Source organism: Pempheris klunzingeri, chromosome 6 (genome assembly GCF_042242105.1).
Source record: "Pempheris klunzingeri isolate RE-2024b chromosome 6, fPemKlu1.hap1, whole genome shotgun sequence".
NCBI lineage: Eukaryota > Metazoa > Chordata > Actinopteri > Acropomatiformes > Pempheridae > Pempheris > Pempheris klunzingeri.
Window position 1 is genome coordinate 20597286 of NC_092017.1, and position 22078 is coordinate 20619363.

Consider the following 22078-nt stretch of genomic DNA (forward strand, 5'->3'; position numbering starts at 1 on the left):
ATATAACTGCATGAAATAGCTGACTGTGTTTCATCCAGATTCCTATCAGCTCACCACCCAGAGTGTGAGTCTCACTCCCTGGAGAGTTTCTCTCCTCCTCTCCTTCCTCTTTTATCCCCTATTTTCTTGTGTATGTAAACAGAAGTAAAGCATTTTGGGCTCCAAGGCAGAGCATGATGATCAAACACCACGCGCGATCAATGACTTTGAAGAGATCTAACATCCCTTATAAATGTATTTCACACAGAAGGAACAGCAGAAATGAAGAAATTCACTTCTGGAGCCAATGGCCACATGTTTTCTCTCTTTAGACTGAGAGAAAGGAAAAAAAAAAAAAATCAGAGAACAAAGTTCGAGAAAGGAAAGACTGCATCATTTTTCTTGCACATTGCAGTACTAGCTCCTCGTGCATTTTTGATTACATGGCCTAAGCGACTGTGGGCCTGTAAACTTGAGAGCAAGGAGGAGCGAGTGAGACAGAAGAGGAGTTACAAGAGGTGTATGTCTGAAGTATGAAGTGTGTGTTTGATGTGAAATTTTTAAACAGAAAAGAGTCTAACAGAAGCCAACTAGACACAACCTAGAGGCCTCAATGTGTGTAACATCACAAGTTTCTTTAATTTTTGTGGCACCTGATACAGAGTAAAACTATATGTATGAATGAATAAAAATATACATATTTATTTACACACTTGGGCAAAAGTGAAGATTAGACTTCATGAGATTAGACTAGATGAGAGAGGACTTCCTGTTCTTGGTGGCGTAGCTGAAATGAAGCTTCCTGTTAAGTGCTAAGGTAAAGGCAGTCTCTTTTGGCGTGACATCACTCCTTCTTGTTAGACTTGAGACCAGAGGCGAGAGGTTTAGGGTTTGGGGAGCAAATTCAGGAAGCTGCGTCAACTGATAAGACAGAAAACGTATGCAGCTTAAAATAAGACAACGTTTTTGACTTAGTTCAGTTAAGAACTGGAAATTCACCCTCAGTTTGGCGTGTGAATATCTTCCTGTTGGTCCCCATTAGGACTATACTGCATGGTGTGTGGCCGAACACACCCTAACTCCTGGATATGGCGGGTCTCTGTGGTCTGAAGATCCTGCTACTCTGGGCTGGAATCATCGGTTTGGCCAACTGTAAGTAACCATATTTTCTGTGAGGAGACTGTGGAAAGGAAATGGTGTTTTACGAAGTTGTGTCCTTGTGTCTGTCATCTTCTAGAAGAAAAGAAAATCTTAAAATGATGCAAAACATGAATGATAGGCAACCGTGGGTGATGAGGTCTCTTATTTTAAACTCCTAACTTAACTGTTTTTGAAGTGGTAGCATATGGCTGTTGAGCATGTGATCGTGTTTATGAGAAAAGGTGAAACACTTTCCATGCCTGAGATAGAGACGTGAGTCTGTCAGCACAAACGCTTGACAATTTGCTTTTTTTGAAGACTGAAAAAACATCACCACACAAAATGTAATCATTTAAAGTAAAAAAAAAAAAAAACTGAGGGCAGAAATGACAAGCTACAGTATATCATGTCTTTGAGTTGTGCCTCCGCTTGTGCTACTTCACGTTTCTTAAACTTTCCAAACCCAAGAACACAAGACAGTACAGCGCACACTTGTGATGTGAGAAACTAAAAAAGTGACAGGTTTGTGAGCCCCTTTGGCAAAAGAATAAACAGTTATGTTCAATCAAAGACTGCTGTTAATAAGAAGACTCTCTTTAAAACATGTTCTTTCATTTGGTACAAAGCTATGGGAAATTTTGCAGTCATGTTTCTATTCTGCTTTGACATTGTACGCGATGGTGCAAGCATGTCTATGTATGTGTGTGTGTGTGTGTGTGTGCACGTGTGTGTGTGTATGTGTGTGTGTGTGTCTGTCAGAGATGAGAGGGTTTTTTGGGGTGTGTCCCTGCAAGCTCTTTCCTTCAACCTTAGTAGCTGTGGGTGTTGTATATGATACACATCTGAGTGTGAGTGTGATTGTTGGTGTGTGTGTATAAGTGTTTGTATGTCTGTTTGTGTGTGCCTCTATGTGTGATTGTGTGTGTGTCTGTTCGTGCATGCATATGTGCGTGTTTTAAGTCAGACCCACCTTACTGCCTCTTGCATCAGTCTGTTCTATTACTGTTCAGCACATCAAATAATTTCCACTATTTTCAGCTGATACGTCTGTACACATGAGCTGAAATAAACCCTTGACTGTATTTATTTCACTCTGTTGTCTTTAATGTCATATTTGTCATTTGTTACTTACATAAAGTACACCTCATACTTATGTCTTCACTTTTCCACTGATCGACCATCCTTTTTTCATAATTAAAACACATTAGAGTCTAAAAATAGCATGATCTTATAACAACAGTTAAGATTAGTTTTGCATCACTGTAGTTATCCTACGATTAGCAGCATATGACAAGTGATGAATGACAAAGTACAATCACTCAAGTGCTGCACTTGTGCCATTCTAATGTACTGATACATTATACTCTACTACATTTCAGAGGGAAATATTGTAGATTTTACTATATGGAGCACATAAAACATAATGCATTGTTATACAATAAACTAAATCACCACACAGTATGTAAAAATACCTAGAATCAGCTCCAGCTCAACCACAATAAAATGCTATTTAAACGTAAATGCATTGGTAATAATTATCCAATGGTGTGCTGTACTTTATAATAATATATCTCTGACAGGTGTCATTTGGCCTGAAAAGTTGATACTTTTAGAGTTTGAATAAATGTTATAGACAATACTTCTACTTAAGTGGAGTTTTAGGTGTAAGACCTATAATTGTAATGTTTTCACTTGCTTTATTTAACTAAAAGTAGAGATATCACAGTGACAAAATACACAGTTACAAGTCCTACACTCAAAATGCTACTCAAATGAAAGTATAGAAGTGTTATCTGCTAAATGTACGTAAAGTATCAAAAGTAAAAGTACTGGTTCAGCAGTAAAATGATCCCTGTGAGGGAAATATTTACTAAAACAGTGACAGTTGTACTGTTGAATGCAGTATGTACTTGTATCACAAGTGTGCATATGATGGTGTTTTACCAGAATATTAAATAGCACAACATGTGACAAAGAACTTTGCTATTTTTGATAATTTTTCAGAGTAAAAATAAGACCAGAACCACTTTCCTTTCATTTTAAACTGACTGTGTGAGAACAGTTGTGCCTCTATTAAGATGCGGCTTTTCTTTAGTTGCTGCATTACAGAGTTGTGTGATCAAAAAAATGACCACTTCCGTGTTCCATTTCGACTTGCCTTAATTTCCTGGCAACAGCAGAGCACTGTGGGCCGAACAGACTGAGACAGAGCAAAAGTAAATGACTTGAGAATTCATGAAAAAAAAAAAGGGGAAGTGCAATATTCAAAATGAAGAAGTGAGGTCAGAAATGTTAAGCATGTTGCATGATTAAAGCAGGAGGGGAAGTGTGCTTGTCGCAAAGCAGGGACGGGGCTCTGCAGTGAGTGCATAACATGAGAAGAAAGAGGAGGCAGGTTAAAAAAAAAACTGATGATGAACACTGATAGAGAGAAAAGTAACACATGAAAGACAGACCCACACACAGAATTTGTTTCTTAACTAAATGTCAGTCAAGTAAATGGCTCTGATTGTCACTAAACTGTCACTGCTGTCCACTTTGCACAGTTGAATCTTTTCTCTATGCTTGCCCTGTCTCTCTCTTCCTCTACTTCTGCTTCTTTCTATTTCCCTTGTAACCTTAAACAGGCTAATGTAACAGCTTGAATATCACATCTTCATTTCGCACTTGGCCCTGAAGACACTGACAAAGAAAGTACCCAAAGGACCAAGGAGGCTGGCTGAAACAAACTTAGTCATAATAAAATTATAGTCTGGGCATGAGTTTCCCCATCAGTTATTTGAACTATTCATTGAACACAATTACCTCTCTCAGATCTTTGATTCATATCAGTCATCATCTTATAAAGTGGTGAAATGTCACTGCAGAGAGCATGCATCTCTGCTCAATACAGTGAAACGAGAACGCGCCAAACCACATCCTGACACTCATTGTTCGACCTTCCCCCATCACCTGATCAGTCACTGCTCTTTGCTCTTATCATAAAATACAAATGGGAAAAACAGCTAAGACGTGTTTATGCTAAACCCATTCTTAAAATTAGGGATGTATGGGATGAGGACACAGCCAAACTCAATTTACAAGCCTTTTTTTTTTCACGTCACAATACTAACTTAGTCAAACTAATGTAACATGACGCATTTTGTATCGTACATTTATGAGGATAGAATTGATATTTGGTTTATACTGCTTGTAAACAGCATCAACCATAAAAGGTTGAAAAATGGGTAAAAAAATGATACATCATTTTAAACAGTAATTGGTTTTTATTTTTAAACAGTACTTGGTTACACAGTCATTTCTAACGACTAATAAAGAGGACATACGAGAGAGAAAGTCTATTTGTTCATCATTATGATCCAGTGATCTGTCCAAACTGAAAGTAATTTGTTGAGTATGGGGAGGTTTTAGGTTTCAGTGCAAAGCAGGAAATAGCGGTTTGTCTCCTGGAATAGCAAGTGTGGCTCTTCGCCACATTGTCATGGCAACCAAGTTGTACAGCCCAGCCTCACGCAGAACTTCAGATGGTCGCTTCTTCCTCTTTCTGACCTGATCATGCTTTGGCTCTGCAGGACAGGTTTTGCTGGTCTGATAATGTGGAAGCTTTGATAAAATGCAACATGAAGAATGCTTTAAAAAAAAAAAAAACACAAATCACTGTTTGTTGATGTTTTTGTTCTTTTTCTGTATATGTTGTATTCTGTACTGTTTTATGACAGAAAACCTACAATGATTTACACATTTTTTTCTCTTTGGTAATTCTAGGTGAAGATGGCAATTCAAGTGAGTACAATACACAAGTTATACATGACCTTTGATTATTTTTAATAATGACTAAAATGTTTAATTTTAATTTCCCACTACCTCCCACTCATCATGGCCCCAGCAGTGCCAAACCCAGTAAAATTTCCTGAAATTAGTATGCATTTCAGTTGAAATAATGTGCTCTATGCACAATGAGTGACAGAAATATATTTTCTGATTCATATTCAGTAGTTTGGTTGACATCGGCCTCCATTTTAGTGACCTGCCTAACCCAGGATTTTAATTGCCAACAAACAATTCTGACAATGAACTACATGAGGACACCTGACCAAATAATTTTCATGTGATAAAAAGGTGAAAATTTTGTGAGACATTCATATAGTGGATGAAAAAGAAAAGGTGCTTTTCAGGTCGAACTTTACTCCTTGGTATTTCTAATTTTCTTGCTTTTAAGCTGAGCTAAAGCAAACAAATAATAACCTGCTATATGACACCTGTACCATGGTTTAAGTCTCTAAAATTAGACCGTTGAATCATGGGAAAATATTCCTCTCACGGTAGGTATATAGTGACTGTGTCTATCCAATTATATACAGACATGAACCTTCGCTTGTTCACACAATGAAATGTTTCTGCTTCCTGTAGTTCATCTGAAGTGCCTTCAAAGTGAGAATTAGTCACAAGCCACATTTCTACACTGACGTTGTGATTGCTCCTCATTACAAGTTATTTGTCAAGTTATACTGTATCTGAAGTCTGTTGTCATGATATTTAGATGCATTTAATCTCATTTTGGGAAACCTTTCGATCAAACAAATGGAATTTAGTGGTCGAGTTGTTCAAGTGTTGAGTGTTGTCAGGATTCAGGTGAGTCAAATTTTGAGGCCAGAGATATAGAATAGTCAGTGTAGAAGATAAGCTATGTAGCTAATAGTGCAACATTTGGCCTATTCTGTGCCACTATTGATACAATCCTTTAAAGTTTGGCAAACCTTGGTAGTGTTTTGTCAAAGAAAAACAACATTAAGTCCAAAAACAGGAAGCATTTGAACTCAATTCATCAGGCAAAGTTCAGCCGACTCCATTTCCACTATTCCAGCTGTAGAGTTGTACTAAAAACATTCAGTTGAATTTTGCCTTTCCTCCTCTGTAATTAAATCAGCTCTTTCCCAGTGCTGTGATTGTTTTTTTTTTAAATCATCTCTTATTCTTTATTCTTGTTAAAACAAATGTGTAGTAGACATATGTGAGGGGAAGTATTGACAAGTAGCAACGGCACAGCAACAGAATTCATGTGGTCATCATGGCTAGAAGGAAAACGCTACATGTAGCACATTTTAATGATGTAGGAACTGGTGTTGGGATGTGGTGTTTAGCTGATTTCTGTTTTCTTGGAATGCAGATGTTTCAATCTCCTTACCTCCACGCACCACCTCAAAACCCACTTCACCTTCAGCAATCAGCTTATCTCTCGCCTCCTCAACTCCACGCACAATGACAGCATCGACTGTCATGCCTCCAAACAGCACAGTAACTTCCCTCAAACCTCCACTCACTCCGCTAACCCCCACCTCAACCTCCTCAGTTCAAGCACGTAATTCAGCTACCATGTCTGGTAACGTATTCAGCATCAGTTTACTGTTCCATTCTGCATGATATTCTCCTGAAATAGAAGTTAGACATTGTATCAGGTAAGATTGTTGGCAGTAATTTCTACCTCAAGGTGACCTCCAGCATGCTCTCCATCCAACAGCCACTACTCCTCCTGCAAGCATCTCACTCACACCCACGAACACTCCAACCAGCTCTCAAAACCTGACCTCATCTCAAGTCACCATGCCCAACGCCACAGTGACAAGCAAAGGTTGGAGTTTTCTCTCACTCACAAGCCCCCCATTTGTTCTTATATGATGAGCCTGTGCTATTCATGTAAGCAACAGTAAGACTGCTAAGGAATGGGCCACAAGAAGCTCAGAAAACACCTGCTTCTCTTGCGAGTCACTTTGGAAGAGTATTTCAGTGTTTTATGACCTAATATTAATATTTTGTTGTTTCTCCAGCCACCGAACCAGTCCCTCTATCTCCAAAGTGTGAGTATCGGTATTATTTTCCAATATATAATACATCATACACAGCCAAACAACTCATGTATTAGTACATCAATACATCCTCACACTTGTACTAATTATGTTAGCGTTCAGTATTTCTCCCCAGTGTTTCTCTCTTAATTTGAATGAATTATTTTAAAGCAGATTTTTGTACAGTGAGTGTACAAAGTGATTTCATTTTGCTTCCCTTCAGGAGCATTTTCAGCATCTACATAAAGATGTCATCAGGTGGTTTATTTTTAAGATTTTGTAATTCGGTTGATTTATTTGCAGGTTCTTACACTGTTACTCCCATCACGTCTGGCTTCAAGATTAACATGACAAGCTCTACCAGTGGTACATATAACATAACCATTAATGACAAAGGCCTACCAGAAAGACGATTCAGCTCCTCCAGCCAAAGCCCCATTTATGAAATCAAACACCTGAAGCCCTGTACTGAATACAATCATAATGTTACATTTATTGATAGTACTGGCAAAGGAACACCCTGTGAAATCACTGAAAATAAAACAACAGCAACAACATCTGAAATGCGTGAGTAAAAATAATTCATACTTACTGAATTAAATCTCTTTTTTTAATCTAAGAAATAAGACAAAGACATTTGTGCATCACTTGTCTTTCCAGGTGAACAGGACATTAACGTAATGGACGTTAGCAAATGCATCCCTGGATATGTTTGTTACCAGAGTGACTGGGACATCAGTCAAGACTCGCTGATGCCCTGCAAACATGACCGCACAATATTCTGCCTCAAACTTGGTTACAACGACATTTGTACAAATCTGACAACACCTTTCACTTCATGTGTGAATTCTTCCTTTAACTTCGCCACAAGCATCAGTGTTGGTATGTACATATGAGTCCTCCAGTGTTTTGAATTGCATGTGGTGTTGACCTGATTTAATCATATTAAATGTATGTACTGTTTTATTTCCCCCCAGATTTCTTAAATCCAAGTGAAATAAGTGAGACTGTTCTTCAGGAACTTCCTGTAAAAATAGAAACAAGATTTCCTTCCGCCTGTGATCTCAACATTACTTACACCTGTTTGGGTAAGTGGAAAGAGTAGAAGTAGGCGCTTACTTAATCAATGGATTTACATATATAGGTGGTGATAATGACCATTCTACACTAGTTTTACTGTAGTAAAACTAACACAGATGCCAACCATGAAAACAACATATTTACAAGGGCTCAAATTTATTTGACTAAAACTGAAGTCAAATAAATAGTATCTTTTGGTGAAAGAGGAAATCGAGGTACAACTCTGTGTTTTTTAATAAAAGACTATTTCATTGCCGTGAATATGACCAAATCTGAATCTAATCTCTCCCCAAAAGATAACAGTACAAAGGACTCAAATACAAAACGCTGTCATCCTCATGTCTCCCCAGAGCGCGACAAAGTCAATGAGACCAAGCCACTGCGTGAGCTGGAGCCCTTCACATATTACAACTGTACTGGTCAGATCAAGAAGAATAATGTCATCATAAATAAAACAACTACTGTCGACGTCAATATTAAATGTGGTATGTTGATTTTCACTTTTCCTCAGTGCAATAATGAGAACCATGAGGTTGTATCATAGGACAACTATAGATAAAAAGATGACACCAGATACTCAGTGTTACAGATGTCTAACATGTTCTCACAGATCTTCCAATAGAATTCAAACCGCCCACACAAACCAATTCCTCCATTATGTTGATGTGGACCAAGACCAGTAAGGCATGTGGAGATGACCTTCCCGGACTTTCATACAAGTGCAGTTGTACTGCTTACACATCGAAACACAAAAGTAAGTACAAGTTTTCAAAATGAACTCTCTTATTGTTCATTTATTCATTTTGCAGGAATGCACTTTTGGAAGTCCTCAGAGACGCTTTTACTGGACAGTTTACCTAAATAGTGAAATATACTGTGGACACACTGTGAATCATTTATGGGCCTTTAGTGCTCCATAATTTAGCATGTTAAGTGATAAATGAGATGATCCAACAAGTCACAGTTTGGGGAAGATCATTCACATAATTGATTAAAATGTAGTTTATAAATTTAGCATCAACAGAAAGTAAACAAAGTCACACGACACAGTTCCAAAAAGAAACACTAATAAATATACACGGTTACCCATAAAGTTGGAATAAGATATTTTTTTACCTCTTCTCATGAAATGATTGTGACAATGCGATTTATTCTTGATGGATAAAGTGTATATCTTCTTACAACTTTATTCATCAATCTCTTCCAAGCATATCACAGTGAAAATTAAACCACAATTAACCTTTGTAAACTGTGTATTTCAGTCTGAAAACAAAATGATTCCAACTTCATGGGCAACAGTGTATATTAGCAACAATTTGCATGGGTTTAGTTCCCCGGTCTGCTTTCCTAACAGCACACAGACTAAAGTTTTAGCTTGCAGGTCCTGGTGATCTTCCATTGACACATGGATGTTATTGATTGACTGATGGATTGATTGATTGACTAAGACCCTTTTTTTGTCATTTAATTGGTAATTTCACCAACAAAAACAATCTTCTGTTGTAAATTCCCTTAATTTCATCTTTGTTATTCTCTTTGTCAATCAAACACAACAGGCACTGTTGCAGGTATTTGTCAAAGAGATGGCAATGGAGGAAGTGGTACTATTAATCAACTGAAGCCCTTCACTGACTACAACTGTCAAGTCCATCCCACCTACAACGGCAATGATCTCTCTCCACACTATACAAGGAATATAAAAATTAAGACTAAATCTGGAAGTAAGTGTCCAAAAAACAAACTTTTGGAGAAGCTTACAGTCAACAAATAAATAATACAAAGAGACTCTCCTAACTATTCATTATTTAGGTGTGTATTGTTTGTGTGATTTTGTTGAATATCCAGTTAAGACGAGTAGTAAGTAAACACCTCTCAGAAACACTTTCTCTATACAGAACTGAAGCTGTTGCAGTATTTTGGGAGAAAATTGATATCACCATGACTATTGTACAAGAAATTTGGAACATCAATACAAGCTTTACTGTGATTGCTCATTTAGTTATGTATTGTATTCATTAGCATTATATAAATGATTTTTGTAACTGTAACCTTACTGACAACCAACACAGCAGCACACTATCACTGCTAGTCAGTTTTAAAATTGCTGTTATAGGGAACTAAAATATCACTTTTACTGTGAGCCAGCAAACTGAGAAAGTGTTGTATCTAAAAGAGAATAAATGTTCCTTTTTTCTTCACTGTCTTACAGTACCAGAGCAGGTTACTAAAACGACGGTGAAAGTCCCAGAGCATAATATGATCCATGTCGAGTGTGTTCATTCAAAAGTTTTTCACGGACCGAGGAAGGAATACATAGCACGTCTTCGTTATGGTAGTGAGAAGAGGGAGTTGAAATCCGACATGTGCAAGTTTGAGTTCAAAGATCTAAGCTATTCTACGACCTACGAACTGAAGGTTTGTATACTAAGTTTTAGTGTCACAAGATTATTTGAACTTCATTCCTCATATTTCTTTAAATGCTATAAATCCTGATAAACCTTTTTTTTTTTCCAGTTGATTGCTTTCAACGGAGAGAATGAGAGCATCCCCAAGATACTTCACGTTGACACTCTCTGTATGTGCTGTTTTAATTAATACCACAATATTTCTTACCTCATTCAGTTAAATCAGGGGTCTCCAACCTTTTTTAGGATGACAGCTACTTTCAAACAATAAAACACGCGAGATACTTCTACTCCCCTTATTTTTTTTTATTTTTGTTTTTGCCAGGTACATATTTAGCATATTATCATATGATTACCTTTAATGAGATGTTTGACACTGCATGCTGTCGACCAGGGCCTTGTAATCTGGTGGGTATCCTGAGAGGTTCACTCTGATGCAGTCATCCAGGTGGGCATCAGTGAGATGAGTTTGGAACTTTGGCTTGATAAAAGTTCATGTCAGAAAAGGCAGATTCACAAAGACATATTGAGCCAAACAGGGTAGCACATTTCATGGCTCCTGTGCACATGTTGGGGAACTTCTTTGCATCCACAAACTTCCAGAAATCATCAGCAGACTTGCATGACTTCAACTGGATGTCATTTTGCAGACTGAGAATTTCCATCTCCAAATCAACAGCACTGAGAGCGAACGCCTCACACATCTGTTCAGAAATCTCAGATATGTCCACATCCATGAGGGGGTTTGAAATAAATGTGACACAGGGCTCCAGGCTCATAAAGTCTGTGGATCTGTCCTCAAACTCCTTGCCATTGTATTTGCGCCTAACTGCACCTCTGATATAGCAGGCAGGATTTCAGAGCCATTTTTGTGATCCTTGAATAAAGAATCAGCGACAAGAGTCATCGCATCCTTAACAAAACTGCCATCTGTAAAAGGTTTTTTTATTCTTTGCTAGATGATGGGCCACTTTGAACGATGCCTCGGTTTTCTTCGCTGGTTTTAAAAATAACAATTGCTGCCGTTGCAATCTCGCCTTCAACTCACTCACCTTAGCTGACCGCAGGCTGCAGGCTGCAGGCTGCCAGATGGAAAGTCGCGGTCAAACATTGTTTATATCCAACCTACACTACACTACAGGTCAAAGAGTCACCTGACGCCACTAAAGACGAACGTGGTTGATATTCTTGGTGGGGGAGGGGAGGTTGTAGAGTTGTAGTAAGTAGGTTTCCTTTATGCATAGGGTAGATTCTTTGTATTTTCTTTCTTTTTCTTTTATTATTTTTTTACATTTTAGATTTGCTTGGCGAGCCACTTACTGAAGGCTACCTGTTGGAGACCCCTGAGTTAAATCATTTGACACATTTTGCCTCTGACGTGCAGCACGCACATCTATTTTTACTCTCTTGACATAAATGCTACCACTTCAATGTTATTTCCCCAAATTTTTGCAGATAACGACAAGGCTGTCATTGGGTTTCTGGTCTTCCTCATCATCCTCACATGTGTGGCTCTGCTTTTTGTCGTCTACAAGATTTACATTCTGAAGCGCCAAAAGTCCCAGTAAGGGTCTTTATTTTTTTTTAGTTTAGTGGTGATATTGGTGGTGCAGCTTTTGTTCTGTTGATGAGGCATTACCTTTTCATTTACTGTAACTACAGAAACATCATTTCTGTTTTAAAACTTAATCATCTGAAGCCAATCCTCATTGTATTCTTTGCAGTGACCTGAGTGAAAGCATGATGCTTATTTCGACAGCAAGTGAGTGGACTTTAGAATTTCTCCCCACATTTGTCTTGAATGTAGCACTATTTTCAAATGATTTATGGTAACAGACTCAAAATGCACAGACGTTTTCCCTCATTCCTTGTTAGATAATGTAGAAGTATGCTTTAAGAGAAAAGAGAAACAGAGAGAAATTACAGTGTTACATTGTTTCAATGTCTCACCTGCTGGCCGGTTTGCTGCTGTAGATGATGAGGAAAACCTGCTGCCCATCGAGCCAATTACAGCAGATGCCCTGCTGGAAACCTACAAGAGGAAGCTTGCTGATGAGGGCCGACTTTTCCTGGCTGAGTTTCAGGTAGATTTAATATCTATGTTCTTTCTAGGGGCATACTTTTTTGGTATTTTTTCTTTAATGGATGGTTCACAATGGAGTTGCAGCAGGGGAGATGGCAAGTAAAAAGTCTAAGGCTGGACTTGAGCCAATGAGGTTGGATGCGCATGCAAGGGGACCTGGACACTTATAGAGTCGAAAGAGTGCCATTTGTTCTATAGAAATGTTGTTCGTTGGTCTTTGGCATTGGCAATGATGTTAATTATTTCTGCTTTCAGAGCATCCCCAGGATCTTTTCAAGGTACACTGTGAAAGAAGCCAAAAAGCCCAGCAATGTCCCCAAGAACCGCTACGTGGACATCCTGCCATGTGAGTGTGTCCAACAACACATGGAGCTTTTTAGACGAAAGAGATAAAAGCACTTACCAGATGTGTGATGTGTATTTTATTTACTGTTCATCATTAAGATTCACCTACATACGATAAATCACATTATCAGTTTGTATAATACTTTGTAGGGTTAGGTAATATGGCCATACGTACTGTGTGACAATCCATTGTCTAACAACATAGATTTTGCCTTACTGAATATACTCCGGTAGCTAAATATCTCTCAATGTATCAAACTTTTGTGGAAAATCAGTGAGCAGGACAGTTTGGGATTTAAATGATGAATGAAATTTTTCTGTTACATTTTAGGTTATATATCCATAAACAGCGTTTTCATTGAATTTCCTGAAAATGTACACACACTCATTTATTATGGGTGTTTCAGCATTGATAATATTTATTCTGTGTTGTTATTGTTATTTTTTTCTGTCTTGAATCAGATGATTATAACCGTGTCCAGCTGACCACCGGAAATGGAGAGGCAGGATGTGACTACATCAATGCCAGCTTCATTGATGTATGAAAAGCACCCAGATCATACCACTGCTACTGTTTACTACTACTGCTTCATTCATAAGAATGATCAAACATTACAAAAGACACACAGATTTAGGGCTAAATCAACACAAAGTTCATGACCTCTTTGTGACAATAAACACCTCACTGAACATCATTTGTTGTTCTGCTGCAGGGCTTCAAGGAATCCAAAAAGTACATTGCAGCTCAAGGTACAGTAAAGTTCTCATATTCCTGACACACTCAGTCAGTGCACTTGCGCTACGTCTGTGGGGGTTACTAGGTGTGCGTGCCTCTGTGTATAGTATATATGCTCTGTGTGTGTTGTAGGGCCAAAGGATGAGACTGTGAGTGATTTCTGGAGGATGGTCTGGGAGCAGCAGTCCTCTATCATTGTCATGGTGACACGCTGTGAAGAGGGAAACAGGGTAAGGATATTTGGTTTTAATGTTAAATATGTTTGCTTTTTAATTAATAGTTAAAATTGTCCTTTGAGTGACAAGAAAAGCAGCTAATTTTTCCTATAACTGACTAGCTGGAGTCTGTCTTTCTCTTAAACACACTCATATCATAGCTACTCTACCACATGGACAGTACTGTATCAATCAATAGTATTACTTATTTGTTTCTGATTTGTAGAATTGGGTTGTCACCCTCTCTCCTGTCATATGTTGTGTTGCAGATCAAGTGTGCGCAGTACTGGCCGTCTCCAGAGCGGGAGACGGAGATCTTTGAGGAGTTTATAGTGAAGCTGAACTCAGAGGAACACTGTCCAGACTACACCATCCGCCGCCTCAGCCTGACTAATGTGAGTGTAAAATAATGAAAATGTGTGTTATTACAACAGGCCACACAATGTAGGTTGGTGTGTATGTATATAAGTACAATCGTATATATAAAAATTTCTGTCCATTTTAGTACATTTTATTATAACAACTGTGTATGTGATTATATACATCTTTTTGGGTGTTTGGGTAACCATCCATGTGTGTGTGTGTGTGTGTGTGTGTGTGTGTGTGTGTGTCTGCAGAAGAGGGACAAGAACTCAGAGAGGGAAGTGAACCACATCCAGTTCATGAGTTGGCCAGACCACGGCGTCCCAGGGGAGCCACATCTCCTCCTGAAACTGAGGCGGCGTGTCAATGCTTTCAAGAATTTTTTCAGTGGGCCCATTGTCGTTCACTGCAGGTAAGAGCAAGGCCTCATTCTGGGTCAGCTAACAGTGACTTCTGCTTGTTCAAAATATCAACACCATTTCATTTGTGGTTTGCAACATTGGATGTGATATGAACTTTTGCTACTGCTAGTGCTGATAGTAATTCTAGTCTAATCGAATTTGACACCAGTGGACAATGCACATGGTTTTCATGTAAACTGGACTACTGGGGGAAAGTCTGACAGGTGCACTTTCTTTCTACTAATGACCAAAGTCCATAGATTCTCCTGTGACTCACAGTTGGTTTGTTCAAGTGTGTTTTCAGACACACCTCTGAACTCGATTACCTCCATTACTTCCATGATTGATGAATTGGGGGAAAAAGCCGATTAAAGGATGTTGTTCTGAATTAGGGGACTCATCAGGCCATTCCCTCTCTCTGTTTGTTTCACTGTTACTTGCCACTGATAGACATATATTGACATAGAGAACATAAACACAATGTTATTATCTCATGTGCAGCGCTGGAGTAGGCAGGACAGGCACCTACATTGGCATCGATGCTATGATGGAGGGTCTGGAGGCGGAGAGCAGAGTGGACATCTACGGCTACGTAATCAGACTCCGCAGACAGAGATGTCTAATGGTTCAAGTAGAGGTAAAATATCAATTTAGACCACATTTTGAACAGCAAGTGTGTGTGTGTGTGTGTGTGTGTGTGTGTGTGTGTGTCTGGCTAACCATGTTGACACATGCGAGGAATTTGACGCTTACTCACAGTGAAAAGGCCAAACATAAAGGAAGTGAACCAGCACAAACATACAACTAAAAAAGATAATAAAGTGAGACACGGATACATATAGAAACACTTATTATGTTCAGCAAATAAATAGAAAAATAGAAATGGAAATTATCAGCAGGTAGACAAGTATGCGCTGTATATATAGAAGTTAAGTTGTTCACTGTACACTGTGTATACCAGATTGTAGTCTGGTTGGTAAGTATACTGTACAAACAGAGCAAGAATACATTATAGAGAGCATTTGAATAAATTATATTTGTATAATACCTTACCTTTATCAAATCTAGCAATTTACTGATTAATTATAATGACACACTGTGAAAGTTTAGAATCGTTTTGGTGTTACACTATGATGGGTATAAACAGTATATACTACGAGAACACTGCAGAGTTATTTTACACTAACTGTGCTAAGACCCCACGTGGCTTGTTTTCCTGTTGGTGAGTGTGATGCAAGGCAGAGTGAAAATGTTCTCGGTGCTCTCTAGCACCAACCAGAGGCCAGAAGCTGAAATAGGTTAGGCACAGTATGTGTATGAGCCTGTGCAGTGTCTTGGGTATTTTAATTTATTTGCAGCTTGAGTGCAAATAAACGCAAAACTCTCAACATGAAGAACACCAGGAGGGTTAACATGGTACGAAACCAGCATTTTGCACTGGAGGACAACAAGTTGTAGATGAGTTACATAGGGATTTGTAACTTTGTGGAAATCTGTGGTTTGTAAAGATCAATAGCAGTTCATCCTATTTGTTCTATCCCCAAACTGTTTGTCCATTATTTATTAAGATAAGTACATTTGTCCTCCCGCAGGCCCAGTACATCCTGATTCACCAGGCGCTGCTGGAGCACAATCAGTTTGGAGAGACTGAGATCACCCTGTCTGAGCTTCACAGCACACTGAGCATGCTCAAACAGAAAAACTCAGGCAATGATCCCAATTTATTGGAGGAGGAGTTTGAGGTATGGCACTTTCATCGTATTTCTATTAAGTTGTTTATCACCAAAAATACATCTTACCTTAGTAAAACTAAACATCTTTCATCATCATTTTAAAAAAGCTGTGTTTCTGATTCCATTAACATCTGTTTACATAGCTTATCCTTTTCTCTTTTTTCCCCTTACCATCTCTTATTACTTAATGTGGAAGAAACCCCAACATATCACTTCAAATTACTTGATTATTAAATAGTTCTTGTTTTGCCATTTAGAGACTCCCCACCTATAAAAACTGGAGGACAATCAACACCGGGATCATAGAAGAAAACAAGATGAAGAATCGTTCTTCATCTGTCATCCCATGTGGGTATCATCTCACCACAGGGACAAATTACATTTTACACTATACAATTACAGCATCAGTGCATGTAAAGTATGTTTATAGAGTACATTATAGTGGACACACATTGATATACCAGAGTAAATACACTGTTGCCCATAAAGTTGGAATAAAATGTTTTTTACCTCTTCTCATGAAGTGATTGTGACAATGTGATTTATTCTTGATAAATAAAGTGTATATCTTCTCACCTTTATTGATCAAACTCTTCCAAACATATCACAGTGAAACTTAAACCACAATTAACCTTTGCAGACTGTGTATTCAGGCTTTAACAAAATTGGGAGTATTGAACAATTATTCCAACTTTATGGGCAACAAGTGTATGTTCCATGTTGTTTGTGTGGTAACATGTCGAACCTGTCGCCCCACAGATGACTACAACCGAGTGCTACTGAAGCTTGATGAAGGACACAGTCGTGAAAGTGACCCCGATGAGGACGATGAGGACGAGTCATCAGATGAGGAGGATGAGGAGTCCACTAAGTACATCAACGCCTCCCACATAGATGTATGCTGTTTTACTGACACTTTCCATCATTTACAGCAGCACTGGCAGGACAGAAATAGCACTAGTCCATTTAATTGAAGCATGACAAAGTGCGTTCCTGTTGCCATTTTTCCTGTGGTAGCAGGTGTTATCTCGTTAACTCTGAATGAATTCCCGTCTTTCATGCAGCCAGTTGAATTTTAAAACTGGTGTAATTAAATTCATCACATCCTATTTGTATGGAACGTGTACAACAATAGACAAATGTGTTTTCTTACCCACACAGGGCTACTGGGGCACACGCGTCTTCATCACAGCACAGACTCCGCTGCCAGACACCATGGCTGACTTCTGGTCAATGGTTTTTCAGAAGAAAGCATCTACTATTGTCATGCTCTCAGACTGCAGTGAGGGAGATAAGGTACTACAGTACCATGCACATATGGTACAATGATGTATCTTATGTGTGTTACCTATAAAACACACTATGCATGCTCTTGATGTATGATACACTTGTTTCTTGTGTGTCTTCCTCGTCACAGGAGTCTGATTGTGTCTACTGGGATAACGACAAGAAAACATTTGGGGACATTGAGGTGGAGGTGGCAAGCACAGACATCTCCCCAACTTTCATCACCCGTAACATGCTGATCCGTCATGTCAAGGTGACACAAGGGCAACATACTCTGTAGCTGCAACAAAATCTGCTTTGTCTCCGTATTTATCAGTAGCAGTCTGTGATGTGACTGGTCATTTCAATGTCAGAAGCTGTTTTAACCCAACCGCACTTGTGTCAACAGAGGAAAGATAGCCGGCCAGTGAAACAGTTCCAGTTCCTGAAGTGGGTGAGCGGAGAGCTGCCGGAGAAAGCTCAAGATCTCACAGACATGATAAAGAACATCAAGCACAGGCATGGCAGCAGCAAACCACACAGGAGCCTGCCCATTCTGGTCCACTGCAAGTAAGACAACCTGTCACAGCGCAGCTCATGACTGGACAAAGACTAACTAAAGAGCAATGTAATTTATTTACAACAAAATAAGTAAATCTAAACAAACAAATGGATAGGAAACATCTGTAAAGTCAGTAGTCTAGGGAGTGGATGGGTGGAAACGTGCTGTATCAGTATTACACTGGCAAAAACATAAAAAAAAGACCAAAAACTCCACAACAAAACAAGTGCAGAGGGAGGAGATCTGCCACAGGTGTGCCTGCTGCTCTGCCTCATATACATGTGGCCCACTGGAGATTTTGTCAGATCTTATTGGGGGAGACACACGTGTTACATTTAAACAAGTCGTCAATCATGAAATGGCCACTTACACTATAAATTAAGGATAATTATCTTTAATTATTTAATTATTTTAAAAAATATGTTAAATTAGAGTAATAGTCAGTGGTTTGTAATGTGTAATGATTGTATCAACAGGAGTAAAAAATGTCTTGGCTGAGTTTGAGCAACCAAATACATTTATTTAGTTAGCTAGTAAGTATAAGAGGAACATGGAAATGGAAACAAAAAAACAAATTGTGGGAGGAAATACATTCCAGCAGTTTGATGTAATGATATGAAAGATGTAGAAAAAAGGGATTATGGTATGTGTAATGTTAACCTTTGTGTGTTTGTGTGTGTGTGCTCCTTTTCTTCAGTGACGGCTCGTCCCGCTCGGGGATTTTCTGTGCTCTGTGGAACGTGCTGGACAGCGCTGAGACCGAGAAACTGGTGGATGTTTTCCAGGTGGCAAAAACCCTACGCAAGGAGAGACAGGGCATGATCTCGAGCCTGGTAAGACAGAGGAAACCAATATCTGTTGGCACACAGTGTCACAGCTTTACTTTCCAGCAGCGTTCAGAGTGAGCAGTGTTACAGGCTAATCACATAATAATGCACAGATGATGTTCTGAAGAGTTCTTTATGTACCCTGTAGTGTCTGTTTATAGGTGTACTGTGGTAGTTTTTACCAACAGAAGGTTGAAATATTTTTGAATGTGCTGTTTCACATCACCAACACTATTCTTTAACCTTATTCTAGCTCCCCTCCAATTCAGTTTCTTTGCTTATAATATTGTATTATAAGGATGAGGCTGTTATTCTATATTTCTGTTATTGTAAACAAGACCTACGAAAAGACCAAGAACAGCAATTGGTTTATGTGTCTGTACTTTCTGACTTCCCTACTCCGTCTATAGCTCTCAGAGTTACTCAAATGCTCAAATCTCGCTGTGTCTCTCTCAGGAGCAGTACCAGTTCTTGTACGATGCACTGGAGGGGGTCTTCCCAGTCCAGAATGGGGAAGTGAAAGGGGTGCAGGCGTCTGCGGCCGACTGCGTCCAGATTGTCAATGAAACCAAAGCAGCAGAGCAGCCAGCTGAGGAAAGGGCTGAGCAGCCAGCCAGCACTACCAGCAACAACCAGCAGGGGGCAGCAGAGAGCGCCCACCTTGTAGCTGATGGAGGGGAGGATGGCAAAAAAGAGGAGCCTGAAAATGTTCCCAGCGCCTCCACAGAGACAGCACCACCGGAGGACACCAGCAGTGGTGCAACCGTCACTGTGGAGGTCTGAGAGGGGTGGCAGGTTACTGTTGGGGCTCAGCACATCACCCAAATGTTTTTTTTTAATTACTTTATGAATGTAAAAACATTGTAAAGCTGCAGCACAGTGTGGTAAGATTTGTAAGTAATTTAGAAGGAGAGGTTTTAGAATGAAAATAATTTTGTGAGTAAAGTTTACTGGAATTGCTGGTGTCAAACTAGAGGCCTTGGATTTACTGTATAGTGAGAGGCATCTGTGAACTAAATTTTAGTAGGTAAGTGCATGTTGTCCTTCAGTAAGCTTGTATTTTGTTTTTCTCGCTGAATAAACGGATGCTTTAGTCACATACATTTATACATATCTGTTATTTTTGTGATACTTCTTTCATTAAAAGAGACTTGTAAAGTGAATATTATTAACGCTGTCATTTTAAAGTTTTGTTTTTTATCATAGATACACTTTACTAGGCTGGATTTATCTAGTCCATAAACATCTGAAAAAAGCCCCAAAAGCCATTTTCTCAACCAGCTTCTTACCTGCATGAATGTTGTCTGCCAAAGTTAGAACAATTTTGATTATTTCTCAGAAAAGATGTTGGCGCTCTTCCCACTGGTGTGAGCTGCGGCTGTGCGGCTGTCAAGGAAGCTGTTTCTAGAAAAGAGAGTTCAAGCTCAGAAAATCCACCCTGACTAAAGGTTAAAACACAAAACACACAAAGGACTCTGAAAAGGTACACAGTTATAGTTAAAATGCTATAAAATATAATAATATAGAAAACAAAGGACACAACTGTTGAAAACTCAAAATAATTTACTTTGACAAAATTAACATTTTAAATCAGTTTGTGTAATCAAAGGCAGTTACAGACAGTTACAAAATTTAAGACACACAAGTTTCCTCACATTTAGGACAATCATACAAGCAAAGTATTCATGTAATGTCTATGCCACATGGAAATGATTTTGTGAGCTTGATTCTCAACACAAATCTGTCATTTGTCGAATCAGACCTGCATTTTCAACAGATTCAGTGACTTCCCGGCTACAATTTCAGTTAAATCTCTAAATATCTATCACAAATAAAAGAGAAATGTATAAAAAAGAATAATGAGTGTATAAAAACCATCGAATACTATTGAATCAGAGAGGAAATCATTCACACCTTATAAAATCTAACTGTTGAACTATGTTCGAGGCTCAGAGTGGGTTCGTGAACGTTACAAATACCTGAACTATTGCTGCACTAACAACATGTTGGCTAATATATAGACACACACACATTATTGTAGTGGCCAGAAAACAGTCGCAGAGGATTTAATATCCTCCTGTAGCCAGCTGTCTGGCCTCTGGAGTTGAAGAACAGGTGTTCACAGTTAACTGTTAAAGAGTTAAATAGATATTGAGTGCTATGATACACTGATGCACTACAGTGCACTACATAAGGACATTTAACTGTTGGCGTCTTGTGTGCATACATCAATAATACTAACAGATGAGTCAAAACAGTTTTTGTATTAATATACTTCTAATATGTTATATTACAGCGTTACTTTACTTTTCCAGATTAAAAAAAATGCAGAATAGCATGACTTTGTTTAAAAATAAATAATAATATTTATTGAACCTTCATGCAAATCTTCTAGCACAGATGGGCTGTTACCCTAAAAAAGTAGAAATTGGGTTTATGAAATAATTGTAATGTACTCCAACAGCTCCATCCACAATGCTTTTAGTAGAAAACAGAAGAACCATTAAAACAAGTGCTCTAATACTGTGTGGAGGTTGATGCACTGTGTTAGTGACTTTCAGGTACTTAGTGTCATTGTGGGGATTTCAGTCCTTAAAGATGCTACAGTAGCAGCACTTGGCTACATTGCAAAAATACATATTTTCAAATAGCAATACTATTGCTATTTGAAATGTGACTTGTTCATAAATATAACTCCGTCCATACAAGGTTATGTTCATAGCTGAGCCTCCAGTATTGCTTGATTAAGCAGGACACGCCTGACTGAAAAACACATTTCCCTGAATTCCAAGAAGCAGCAAATTTACTTTCACTTCTGTCCTCGTGTGCACTTAGCTACTCATTGTAGCTAATCTTGTGAATTTCTAAGGTATTGTGCAATAATAATATTCGGGCTCACCTCTTAGAGACTCAAAGAACAAAGCAAAATAGCCAAAATACTGAATGTATATAGTTTTAATGAAGAGATGTCTTCGCCTTTATGTTTAGTGTCACTTTGTATCCATCAGAGTAACACTGTGTGCTGGTTTAGAACTCTCACCATTACAAGAGGTGAAGTCTAAAATGAATCAATATGCTCAATGTGGCCACCCACACAGAT

General features: G+C 38.7%; 1 protein-coding gene across 3 annotated transcripts; it reads left to right on the forward strand.

The window, feature by feature from the left end:
• The first annotated feature begins 835 nt into the window (after positions 1–835).
• Positions 836–20146, forward strand: ptprc (protein tyrosine phosphatase receptor type C). 3 transcript variants are annotated; one of them, XM_070831875.1, is made up of 32 exons: positions 836–917; positions 1022–1131; positions 4885–4902; positions 6287–6499; positions 6638–6748; positions 6945–6974; positions 7266–7529; positions 7623–7844; positions 7940–8050; positions 8393–8527; positions 8653–8796; positions 9599–9763; positions 10252–10457; positions 10557–10617; positions 11903–12011; positions 12172–12209; positions 12422–12531; positions 12786–12876; positions 13338–13414; positions 13589–13625; positions 13744–13841; positions 14096–14221; positions 14444–14601; positions 15092–15227; positions 16183–16332; positions 16581–16671; positions 17083–17219; positions 17485–17619; positions 17741–17863; positions 17999–18159; positions 18849–18984; positions 19435–20146. In XM_070831875.1, the coding sequence occupies exons 2-32, from the start codon at positions 1068–1070 to the stop codon at positions 19759–19761; spliced, it is 3984 nt and encodes a 1327-aa protein (XP_070687976.1). In that variant the 5' UTR covers positions 836–917; positions 1022–1067; the 3' UTR covers positions 19762–20146. The 3 variants fall into 3 exon arrangements, with proteins under 3 accessions (XP_070687976.1, XP_070687975.1, XP_070687977.1); XM_070831874.1 differs by having other exon boundaries at positions 838–1131; XM_070831876.1 differs by lacking the exons at positions 6287–6499; positions 6638–6748 and having other exon boundaries at positions 840–1131.
• Positions 20147–22078: the final 1932 nt, after the last annotated feature.

Excerpts from the sequence above, each read along its gene's own strand:
- ptprc (XM_070831875.1), top strand. The coding sequence starts at position 1,068 with ATGGCGGGTCTCTGTGGTCTGAAGATCCTGCTACTCTGGGCTGGAATC. Across the intron at positions 10,618-11,902 it reads ACTTCACGTTGACACTCTCT|ATAACGACAAGGCTGTCATT; the intron begins GTATGTGCTGTT and ends AAATTTTTGCAG. Across the intron at positions 13,842-14,095 it reads GCTGTGAAGAGGGAAACAGG|ATCAAGTGTGCGCAGTACTG; the intron begins GTAAGGATATTT and ends GTTGTGTTGCAG.